The 13,193-nt window shown below is 33.9% G+C and overlaps 1 protein-coding gene across 2 annotated transcripts in view; it reads right to left on the reverse strand.

Moving 5' to 3' along the window:
- Window positions 1–2,475: 2,475 nt before the first annotated feature.
- LOC117214573 (tachykinin-like peptides receptor 86C) overlaps window positions 2,476–13,193 on the reverse strand; it is a 31,101-nt gene continuing 20,383 nt past the window's right edge. For both annotated transcript variants that reach the window (XM_033460763.1, XM_033460762.1), the window contains 2 exons: window positions 6,887–7,100; window positions 2,476–2,652 (listed from right to left, as the gene is read on the reverse strand). In XM_033460763.1, coding sequence (XP_033316654.1) covers window positions 2,514–2,652; window positions 6,887–7,100 — 353 coding nt within the window. In that variant the 3' untranslated portion in view covers window positions 2,476–2,513. The remainder of the gene's footprint in view (window positions 2,653–6,886; window positions 7,101–13,193) is intronic.

Consider the following 13,193-nt stretch of genomic DNA (forward strand, 5'->3'; position numbering starts at 1 on the left):
TCTGTATAGAATCCGTTGCGTTTGTTGCCTTACTCTTCCAATTACTTCTATGGAGGCAACTTCACGTACTAGAAGGAACATTAAATTTCTATACTCGGAATTTCATGAAGTATAAATCTGCTATATCTTTTGTAAACTGTGGGGCCTTTTAATGGCGTAGAATGGCATAGATTCCTTCTCTACGACTTGCATAAGCCTCTAAGCATCTATCGTTGGGTTTAACGATCAACTGAAATCGTCGCCTTAGCTGCCCTACATTCGTTTATGTAGTAATGATTGCTCAGTATCAGAGATTTAAGGCTATTAAGTAATAAACGAAATCTTTAATGCATATTTTGTATGTTTGTCTTATGTTCGCCTTTATTTTATCTTTGTTTATAAAAGTGCTCGATCTCAGGAATATTTCTCTTAATTTTTAAGTAGGTACCTATCAATAAGTATAATAAAAAAAACTTCGAACGTAGCTCTTTTATCTTTCCGGTTTATCTTATTCTTGTTTGTAGAAACGTTCTTTTATTATCGACTATTCTATATACAGAGTGAGCTACGGGAAATAGAATACTTAATATCTCCCTCGTTTGTCGTATAAAAGAATTTTGTACAATAAAGTTCTACTGTTTGACTGAGCATATATAACAATTGAAGTTCTTTCTCAAATTATTAGTTTTCAGAATTGTTTGAAGCCGCCGATAGCGAAGCCGATATTAGTTTAAATGTTATCATATATTTTTAACTTGATAGATGTAATTCATCGACCTGTTATAATATGACTTAAATACTCTTGTACTCACTCTTGTACATCGTGTCTTAATTGGATATTGCACAACGACATAGAAAAGGACACCAGGAAAGGTGTCAGAAAAGGATAACAAGTCGATGGTACAATAATACGGAGAAGCTTCATTGGGATAAGAAGCACGGATGGTGGTCTTGTTCTGGTCTGAAGTGTCATGTGTTAAACACTGTCTCTTGAAATAGATACGGAGGGTCTGTGTCAAAAACTTTGGTAATAAGCGTTGTCCGAAAAGTTTCTTTCGTTTTATAAGGAAATAATAGACGCAAAATGTTGTTTATTTTATATTAGTTTATTGAATTATACACGAACACAATAATAGAGATATAACGAAATCGATCATACCTAATTCAATAAAATAATATAGAACAGAAATTGTTGTTCATCTATTATCACCGTATGAAACGAAAGAAACTTTTCGGACAACCTAATAGTATGCCCGTGGTAACTCTAGACTCAGGACAGTCCTTTATCGCTTAACGAATCCTTTTATATTATTATCTTCCGAGGAACGAAGGCTAAGTTCGTTTCTTGGAACAAAACTGTTATATTTCTCTTCGGTTCTCATCTGATAGTGTTTCTGAAGACGAATTCATTAACCTTTTACCATATATATACGATATATGAACGATCGATTTCAATTAGTTTCTGAAATATCGAGCTTACATATATTTAACGATTTTTTAGAAAGGAACTTGGTTGGAATAGGAAGCACAGATGTTGGTTTTGTTCTTGCCTGAAGTACTGTGTGTTACACACTGCCTCTTGAAACAGATACAAGGGGTCTTTGTTAGGAACTTTGGAGATTTTAGCGTGGTTTAAATTGGATCGGCTTAGCCTCGGTGGATCTGTGGCTTCAGGCTCTCGAGATTTTCTGTATTTTCGAATGCAGCGTTCGATTTATACCCGATTGGCTTCATTAGGCCTGGGTGGCCTTTGTTGCAATGTTTACGAAATATTTTAAAAACACAAGGGAGAACAAGAAAGGTTTTAATTAGGCTGGTCGGTTACGTACGTAACAACGTACTTTACTCTAAAGAGCTTTTTATACACAGACGATGAGAAACAAAATGTGTTATGTTCGTATTATGTTATATAGTGAAATGCATTCACAGATGTGTGAAAGTAAATGACATCGACATAAAAGAACAAATATGAAAGCAAAACATTGTATTAGGTGTAAAGTGTTAAATTGAATGTGAAAAAGAGTAGGAATTTAAATTGATGGTATAGTGTCAATTAAGAAAATCTTTACAATTTGCTACAATCTTTTTACTGAGAGAAAATAAAGTAAAAAAAAAACTTCAAATGTTTTGTCAGCAACTGTTCTCTCTATCTCTCTTTCATTTATTTATTTGCTGTATTTATTTCAGTAATCAAGTATTGCCACAAATTCATTTGTTTTTTATCTCCCTTAAGATAATTTACAATTTGTTTATGAAAACATTTGATATATTGATATAACGGGTTGGAATAATGGTTGGAATAACGAGTGGGGCATATTGCCAGTAGCCCAAGCCGTAGAGTTAAATACATGAATTCATTAATAACGGTCTTGCTGCGAATATTTCAGCATATATATATAATAAATAAAATATATTGATGCATCATTTCAAAGATCTTACAACGACAAGTTCGTTGATTTATTTTTTAATCATTTCTATTTTACTAATTGCGTAATTAATTATCTAAATGAACATATATAAATAATTTAAAAATACTACCTTCTAGACTCTGTTGTTGAATATAACAAACATGGTACAGCCAAAGTTGAAGAGATGACCCATATTAGAAAAACAATCATTATCGTCTTTTTCCGAGACATATGATGTTTCAGAGGTCTCATAATGGCCATATATCTGCAACAGACAATCACAGGATTTATAAACTTTGCTATTATTCATAACCATCGCTTATCATTAACGGAGATCTGTCGTTTTCATGTGTCACTTTTATGTGTCAGTTTTATGTTGTACTAGTAGTCGCTAGTAGTAATTATACATATGTACATATAATGGCTAGCCTGGTTGTTATATTATTCGGATTGATTATAAAAAAATTTGTGTTTGATAGCTTTCGAACGTGCTGGAAAGAAAATACAGAAAATAATTTTATCCAAAGATAATTACACCACGGAATTAATTTGTTTATTGATTATTATTTTTAAGCAAATCTTAATTTTTGCTAAGAAACCTTTTAAACGGTCGACTTAAAAACTGACAGTATAATATAGCGAATACTTCGACGAATATCCCAGAATTTTTTCAAATTTTTTGAAAGACTAGAACAGTGAAAAAATTAAATGTAGATATAAACGATTTTATTCACAGAAACACAGAAAAAAAAACATCTTCATCAGACAAAGAAATATCCTTTTTATTGGCAAACAATCTGAAACGCTTCAATAACTCATACAATTATTGATATTTCGAAATTAAAAAATTGTTTCCATTTTCTCGCAAATATCTATGATATGTTTCCTATAAATTTGTAATTCTATTGTGGTGGTCCTTTTATATTTATCAGCGACTTAAATACTTTTTCAAACCTGATTTCCATTATCTTCACATCCAAGCTATAAATTTATTTGTTAGCTAACCTTACCCTTTCTGTATTTACAAACAAGATATTCATATGATGCATCATTATCATTTGTAGATGTACAAAAACAGTCTGTCCTACTTTTTACCGACATTTAATTATAGATAATGAAAAATCGACACGATATGTCTCGCGTATAGTATCGTGTGAACGTTTTGTCACAGGATATCTCGTCCGCGAATATGAAATGCCCGCGAATATGAAAATGCTTCAGCTTGCTCTTTCAAGTATAACAACATAATACATCATGGCTAAGAAACGTATTTGAATGGAACACTTCCGGAAAGCTTTTTATTCAGCATTATACGAAATATTTTGAAATTTCATTAACTTTGTAGCGAGACACGACTATCGTGATTACATTTTGAATTTGAAAATGTACATAGAAATTAGAAGATATTTATTGGAAGCATATGCTTCGCGAACGTCATCAAAATATTTGAATAATCAATTATTCGCCACATTAAAAAGCCACAATATTTAATAAGATCATCTTTAGTTCTAATTGTACGTTTAAGACTACTATTCATGCTGTATACTAATTTTTCATTAACTGCTTGTAACTTTTATATACATATTCGGATTGGTTTCAAATTATACTATCATAATCGCGGCGTGTCTCATTACGGTGCTAACGAAATTTCAAAATGTTTCGTACAATGCACGTAATATATTCATAAAAAAATTTGATCGCGAGCTACTTACCACTTACTGCTTCGTGAATAGTGCCAGATACTACTTTTACATTGAGGTGACACTGATAGAGAAAGTAGGTCAAAATCTATCTTTTCATCTTAAGCTGCATAACTAAAGTCGTATACAAGTACGCGTAAACAATGGGACGACGAAACAAAGTTAGTTAGTGGAAATCAATTACATACTGTCTGCGCGGGCGAAGAGACAAATCCTTTAAAAGACAGAAAATGGAGACCGAAGTAAAACGAAAAGAACTAGCTGACGTAACAGAGGAGAGCTAGAACACAGAAAATTCAGAGAAAGCAAAAAGTGAAAGCAAACTGATTCTTAAAAGCCTGGTTAATAAGGCCTAACTAAAATCAAGTTAGCAGTTGTCAGTTAAGTGGCCAAGTGGAAGTGAAAGGAAGGAAGAACAGGAAACGTAGAAGGTGAAAGAAGCTACAAGAAGATAGGGTAGTATCGGTTAAGGGTCGCGTAAAGCCATGTGAAAAATATCGAGAGATTGGAGAAGAAAAGTAGAAAGGCCGGTTAGGAAATCGAAGAATGACGAGGATGTGGTTGGATGGCTTGGCTATCAGAATACCTATAATTAAATTCAATCATCTCACTTACTTGTGAACACTAACGAATTTGACGATTGCATCGTCCCCCTTTAAACTATATTGCATCGTAGTGCATACCTATTGCCGTATATTGCTTTGTGTTTCTTTTCGATCCGAATTTTATCTATCTATTGCTCACTTATTTTCTCAGTCTTTCTATTTCTCTAATCCATTTTATTTCCATCCCGTCCCCTCAACTCTCTAATGTACTTGCTAATGCGCTTGCTTTGCCTATTCTCTATCGATTTTTCCATAGGTATATAATAAATGTCTCAAACACCCCTCTGTTTCTTTGCATAAGTTACATAGTATATCATTTTCCAATGCCTCCTTCTTTCATCCGAAGTGCCATGTGGTCCTTGCCGGAATATGTATCTTGCAACTTCCATATACATTATCGGATCGATTCCAGGTTTTACTCTATATATTAATTTCCAGAATTTACATCATAGCTATGTCTCATTAGCATAATGAAATTTCAGCAGATCTGTATAATATACGTGATATTTTGGTAAAAAGATCTGTTGTACCTTCATCCAACATATATAAGATACGTATAAATATACGTTGATAAAAGTCGGCCACTTCTTTTCAGTAGCGAAGAGTAAGTTATTCTCGCCAAACTTACAATTGAATATATTAATTATACTTTCATCTTACAGCTAAAAACGAGTCAACCAAGTGCAATCACTGTAACTGCATTCTGTTTGTAGATCATCTTAATTGTAGCAATATGTCTAAATCATAAAAAACATTGAAAAAATCTTCCTTATTTTCTGAAAGATATTAATTTGTATCGTTATAAATATAAGTGCGCGCTTGAAACTTTTTCACGAAGAATCGCCAACACACACAAACAATCTGAGATAGAAAGACGCGTGCAATCAATAATTCCAGATTCTGAAATGTCGATAGCTACGTGCCAGCACGGGTAATAATTGTTTCTTCGATTCAGCCGGCATCCGTAGAGATAAATTTAAAACTTGTCCGAGCTAAAATAGTTAGAGATTGTAAGACAATTGTTAGTATTGTACAGGATGTCCCTTTCTAATCCCTGTACACCCTAATTGCTTCAAAATATAATTTTAATTATCGCCCTAAATTTTGTTCCATAGCTAAGTATGCAGTATTTGTAGCATAGCAATGTATTGACCAAATAGAAAAAAATAAGAATTATACGTTTGATTTCGAAACGAATGTTAACACGGTGTGGCTTTTTCTCAGAAAGGAGAACATAAAAAGCAATGAATAACGGGTAATTTATAATCTTGAATAATAATTAACATTACAAAAGTACTTGTTTCAGTTAAATATTGAAACTTGTCAAATACATTGTTTTTCTCATCTTGATCCAGGACATGTAAGTATATCCCATAACGGAAGAGGAAGAGAGGGTAGGCACGTTTTCTCCTCTTTGGAAATGAAATTGCATCTGCCCCCTCCTTTCATTTCCTATTATTTTCGTTGACAGGGTTATAAAATCTTTCTGGTACATTAACAGCTTCTAAAACAATTTCTAACATATTTCAATTTTAATCATTCTGCAGAGGTGGAACCGCTACGCTAAGAAAATAATTAAAATTTGAGAGGAGAATGCAAATGGCACGTAATCAAATCTTTGCATCTGACAGAGAGACTATTGTTCGATTTACGTAAATTGCTCTCATAATTTATTTCTGGACACGTTTATAATTCACACATAAAATCATTGTCTTCGTAATACTATTTAAATTATATGCAGATTAATCATTGTGATCAAATATACATACATATGCATTTATATGCAAGTTGAAAAGTTTGGACGACGTTAGGATTTCAAAAGGAATTATGACTTCTTTAAATTTGTTCAACTTCACGGGGTACAGCTGGAAATTCAAGACTACTCTCAAATTTCGAGCAAAACTAACTTGGGGTACAAGTAATCCTTATGTAAAATCTGGAATCGATCGACCACATAATTATCGAGAAATTGTTAATAATAGTCGATATTTTAATGTAATGACATACGAATCTCTCAGAAGCCAAACTGGCCAATTCCACTTTTTACTAATTCCTTAATTTCATTACATAGGCGTACGATTAATATTTAATTCTCAAGAAACAAATGGCGTATCTGCATAAGTTCATTCATAGGAAGAATGTCACAAATAATAATAAATTCAACTACTGAATAACTTTGTCGATCGAAACTTACCTATCGAAGGAAATGGTGACAAGAGTGAGGACACTTGAAGAGACCGTGACATGCGCTACAAAGTTGTTGATAGTGCAGTATGCCACGCCAAATGGCCAGTCAGAATTCAGTAGAAAAATGAAGTTGAAAACACAGTTAAGTAATGACATCATCAGGTCAGCCACGGAAAGGTTAACTAAAAAATAGTTGGTGACCGTGCGCATCCGTTGATGTGCTGAAAACATATAAACCTGTGATTAATTAAAATCCTATGGAAACTAACATTTTATCGTTATTATAAAATTTAATCAAAGAATTCACTGAAATTGTTGAATATACATATCTGTAAAACACGGGCATCAAGTGAATAGTTGAGATATACTTTCATATAAGTGACATGTCATCACATCATTTCGTACATACTCAACGCGGATTTTGTCTAACAATCTTTTGGTAATTTTTTTACGTACAGATATTTTGATTTGACTGTTTTTAGAGGATGTCATTCTTCGTACAACCTTTGTCTGATTGTCTGTAATGTGTCTGACTCATGTTACTAGATTTCTTTGGATGATTAAAACAATATAAATATCATAGAGTAACAGATTTTCAACAATGTGAATGATACGGATAACATTGTCAGAAAAAAACGCGTAAATATGATATTTTGTAAAAATATAAAAATGACGTATATGTTTCAAACACTACTTGATTACAAAGAGGTTTTGATCACGTAAGGCAGAAAATAACTCTCACTCGGAATTCAGATGAAGTATTTCCATATAAGTAAACTCATTGCTGGTATATTTCTACGTATGCAGGATAATCCTTTATTTCGCACATAAACATGACATATGTATCGCAATACGTGTATGATGGATACTGATTGTATATTGTCGCCGATGGAAGCGGTCAGGCGACGATTCTCGTGAGATACAGCGTCGCCATACATACTGATTTTTAGTATCCTCGTACGCCAGCTACCGGCGACATTTTGTGCATCCATTCGGATTATGACGAAGCATAGAAACAAGCATGAGAAAAACTTTAGAATGTTGAAATTTAATTACTGCGAATTATGAGCACAGAAAGGTACTTCAATATACAATAAAGAAGAAATACGTTGATTTATTTAGTCCTTTATTAAAACCATCAGATATATTATACTAACATTATTTGTGCCTTTGAAATTATTTACAGGCTTGTCTTTAATTTCATTAAATTTTATTGATATTGCTATATACAGGGTGTTCCCAATTTTAATGTCAAACTTCTGGAACGTGTAAGGAAACCGATAAATTAAAAAAAAATATGTTCTTTAGATAATTGCACGTTTATGCTTCATTTTGAAGAAAATCCCTACAAACAATCAAAAAGGTTCTCATTTTTTTCACGTACTTATTTACACTCATTTATTCTGAGAGATCGAGCCGTAGGTGCAGAACAACAAATATTACCAGACCAATGTACAGCTACGATTTAACTGATCAATGTAAACGTGTTCTCTGTCAAAAATTCAAGGTTCTCAACATTATCGTACGTAAAACGGATCAATACGTATTGTCAATACGATATTGTAAATATCATCGAACATTAACAGGACGGGTTGACGTCAAGAGAAATATTGTCAATATTTCGAATATTCACGGAAACTTGATAAAAAATACTTCTGTTTCACAGATACATACGGATTCGGATATAAACCAATTCACCACAGTTACAAAAGTGAGCAAATTTTATTTAGATGATTGAATTGAAACAATGAAGAAGAAAGCAATGCAAAATTGAAATTCCACATAAAGCGAGACAATATTGTAGTATCGTGGACAAATAGCCTAAGAAATATCGGGTGAACCATAAACAATGTCGCGAGAAAACCTAAGTGCTGACAGGACCATCAATGTATCGTGGGTCCTTCGGTCGAATGGTTACGCGGAAAAAAGGCCTACGTGATAGGGCTATGAGAAAAGACAAAGGGATGCTTAAGGGACAAAGACGAATTAACAGTCCGTCGTTAGTTGAGAAGTCTGTGAGAAAGTGTGGTCCGCGTGAAAGAGAGCGTTGGAACCGTGGTTACGAGAGTTGTAAATTAACTATTTAATTGTCTTAGTTATAGCACATTACTGTATTTAGTTCGCGTTAAATAATCACCGTTCCCTATTTAATCCATTTTAAATAAATAATACATCCTACAATATTGTATCGACAATATATATACACTATATCGATCGTCTGAGAATCTCTTACTTACGAGAATGTTGAGAAATTCGAAATATCGATAGTCTGAACGCACTTTTAGATTTAATGCTTGCATCGCTGCAGAAGGCCAGCATTTTAAACAGTATCTTCATTAAACAGATAGCAATATGAATAAATAAAATGAATATAGATCGTAGTTATAATAATAGTATAATAATTTGAACAATAATTGGTGGAGCGCGGACACAAGCTCAAAAAGATTCAATTTTTTTCAGAGAAAACTTTCATCGAGTAATATTTAATAAAACATTAGGATTAGTGCAGCAGGTTAGTATGCGCTGTGGTGGCTGTATTAAAGCGAAAGTCAGCACATGTTAGCAAAAAAAATCCATGGACGAGGTGGACATTAATTTAATATTCAACCAGCGCGCAACTATCGTAATGCGAGAGATAGGTTCAAGAAAAATGTCATGTTGCAAAAATCATGTTATATTCAGATTACATACGGCAAGCGAATCTATTTTTCATAAATGATTCTTTTAAACGTAATGCGAACTTTATATATCCAGAAAAGCCAGCATCGTTCATATCCGTTGGAAAAGTCTCCGAAAAAAGTAAATAGTACTTTTCGTATTTCGTTGAAAATATACTTTTATAAGCTACTATTATAAGCGCGATTCTGTTTATGCGCGTGACAATATCTAAATAAATAAATTTGCGTGCAGGTAAATTTCTAATAATAAGCTTGTGATCAAAAATTTCATCAGGTAAATTTTGATCTATCCCTGTAGATCTATCAAGTAGGTAGGTTGAATGCATTTTTAATGAAGTGTCATACTAGTCACCTTACGGCAACGAGTGTTGCGCTGCAGCTTGTACGAAGTAAACTTTTGTGAAGGAGAAAATAAGAGGAATTAAAAGTTTCCTTTACACTAAACTTTTCATACAGTTCTGAAATAATATAAAGCATCGATACGAATATGTATGGTAATTTCAAAAGCAAGAATTTTTATTCCACGCATGCACTATAATCAATTATAATAATAACAATTATTATTGGACACTATGTTCACTTTCGGTCAGCTAGATCAAAGTAGTAAAAAATGCACAATTTTTTTTTAGCGAAATAGGCTATTGGCCACATAATAATACATTTTTCCATAATTCTAGTGCTATATCTTACGTTCTTAAAATACAATAAGGTGTAATACATAGGACAAGAAGTGAAAGCTTTTATAAGAAAATTTTTATAGATACGAAAAAATGATTGCGTTTACTAGTACAAAAAAAATGAATTAAAAATGAATGGTTGGCTGTCTTATACTAGATCTATACAGACTGAAGCAGTTGTGGCGGATGAAAAGAGAGTTGTGCGTTTCGTCCCGGGACTGCCGGTGGACTCGTCAGTAAGGCTATGCCCGGTAGTCCCTGCCTTAGACGTAGAGGGAGTCTCGCTAGGTGCGGTATTTGTATCAATCGCACGTATATTCGACCGCTAGCGAGTTAGACAGACTCGTTGTCGTCGTAGCCCTCTAGTGTTGGCGGTTGGTACCAGCGGATCGCCCGGGAGGTGTTGCGCCGCGTTGATGCCTCGACCTGTCGGCGTCCTGTTGATACCGATCCGCCACACAGTGTTTGCGAAAAAATATCGATCAATGTCAGTGGAAGCTGTTGTCGATCGAAAGTATTATTGGTAACAGTTCTTATTGATCACAGCTTGTATCGGTGAATTGATGTCGATGGAACTGTCGACAATCTCAATGCAACCCTGCGATGTATTAGTACACCACGTGGATAAACTTGATGCGGCGTCAGATAACCTATTAGTATTGAATGCTAGGATAAATCTATTGCGACTGCAAAATCAGGAACAAGGGTCAGAAACACGAATGCGGCTTTCATAGGTAGGAAGAAATTTGTACAGGATCAAGCAAACTGGTATATAGCTAAGACTAGGGCTGAGATACAGAACAGTGGACCTCGTAACTTGCTATATAAAGTGGCATACTTCGAATGACAAAGGTATACCGTATACTGGATCCAAGTGAATAACATGTACAAGCGGACGTAAGAAGCTTTCTTATGAAAAAATAAGAAGAGAATAAAGAATGACATATTTTCGCCCAAGACTTAATTTTCGAAAAGATTGAATTTGAAAATTTGTCTAGTATATTTGAATTTGGCTGAAAGAATGAAATACTTTCTATCCTATTGCAATCCTTCCATCGTTATTCTAACATTTCCAATCGTCGAAAGGCAAAATTACGATACGAAGGGAAAGAAATCTAAGACGGAAAATTATAACGACAATTAGTATGTGCGGGTCAGGTTATTACAAGACCAGAGTCTTCTCATTAGCTCGGACAGGTATAATAAGTGACCCTAAATGTCAGAGTGATTACAAAGGGCAGGATATAGTTCATGTATCGTCACAATGCCAGCTACTCGAAGAATCGAGAAAGTAAAAAATATGGAATAAAATTTGGCCGTTTAAGCTTTCACTTTCAAGAAAATAAATTTGAACATGTCTAGTGAAGAAATGGGTCTAATACACGCATTTCTCCCAGGATCAAAGCATCTTGTGAACAAATTTGAATCTAGATTTTTTTAACACTTTCTATCTAAGAAGAAGACTAATCTTCTGTCAAATATTTGAATCTTCAATCAGTTCGAAATCAGATATTATTATATCAAGTGTCATACGACAAGATTTTATCGTATAGTTTCTTTTTATTTTTTTCATAAGAAATCACCTCAAGCCCGCTTATTCCTGTTATTCAACCGGACCCTGTACATGGAGTTAAATATTGTAGCTCTATTGCTTGTTCCAAACTCCACTTAGGACGTTACGTTGACACTCTGCGAAATCTGATTCCAGTCCCCTTTGTAGCGTTTATGCTTTATACATCAGCCATTGTAGAATCGGGATCAAGTCTTTTTCGACGATATCGTTGAATTGTCGCATTCGTATATTCAAAATCCGTCAGTTTCTGAAGAAATTCTTCACGTCACTTACCGTCATACGAAGTCAAACGAAAAATAGATCTTCAGATCGAGCATTTCTAACTTCCTCGAACGCTTGTACTTGAATTATCTCAAGCTACGTTGCAACTCTTTTATCAGGGTATATGCATTCGTGTCATTTCCTTCAAAACTAACTATGGAATCTTTGTATTCCCGGAATAAAAGATAACAGTGGATTGTTTTTTAGGGGAAATTTAATACATTCAATGTATGCATTTATGCAACAAATTTGAAGACGCAAACATACACAGAACTTACGCGAAGTATTCAAAATATAGTATACAAATATAATATTCAATAGGTGAAACAAATCTTTGCTTAGATTCCATTTTTTATTTATATTTATAAGAGTATGAAATTGCATAAAAATCTACAAACTAGGTGTCATGTCAAGTATACTTGAACATGGATGATTCTGAACTAGATAGATTATTCTACGTGTGAAAGAGAGTTGGAAATGTGGAATAACATTTTTTACGAGACGAGAGAAATAAATGTGAAAATTATACAGCTGTGTCAGGCCAATTCTTAACTAGATCCGTTCAAACCTCATTCTCCTGAAAATAAAATCTTGAGCGAAATCTATCCCACATTTTTAATTTACCTTCGCATATACAATAGCCTCCTGATTCTTTACTCACAGCCAGTCGGTAATTAGCCACATTCTAGTATACTTGACAAACTCGCAAACTCGACTTTCTCGAAAACTAAGCCTCTCATTTTCTACTTTTCTTTTTTATTCTTTTAGAAGAAGTCTGCTTTTAGGTCCATTTGTGCATATGAGTCGAACGAACTCTATATAGCTTCTGCATACTCCAAAACTTTCATAGTTCTGATGATTAGGTAAGGATCAGGTTTAATGACCTGGCAGGATACATGTACGCGACGTGAGCCAACTCTATTTGAGAGGTGCATTGGGCTAAACACGCGCGTTTCACCTTCCTAGAGGATCCTTACTTAAGAAACCTAATACGAACTCAAGAACTCGCAGGAGACAGGAACTTCATGAACGAATCGGACTGCGAAATTGTCATCCCAGTGCAAATTATATTTGTTATAGAAATTGTGGCACGTTTGAGACGTGTGGACGATACTGATGTAAAAT

Source organism: Bombus bifarius, unplaced genomic scaffold (genome assembly GCF_011952205.1).
Source record: "Bombus bifarius isolate JDL3187 unplaced genomic scaffold, Bbif_JDL3187 scf7180000009201, whole genome shotgun sequence".
NCBI classification, from domain to species: domain Eukaryota; kingdom Metazoa; phylum Arthropoda; class Insecta; order Hymenoptera; family Apidae; genus Bombus; species Bombus bifarius.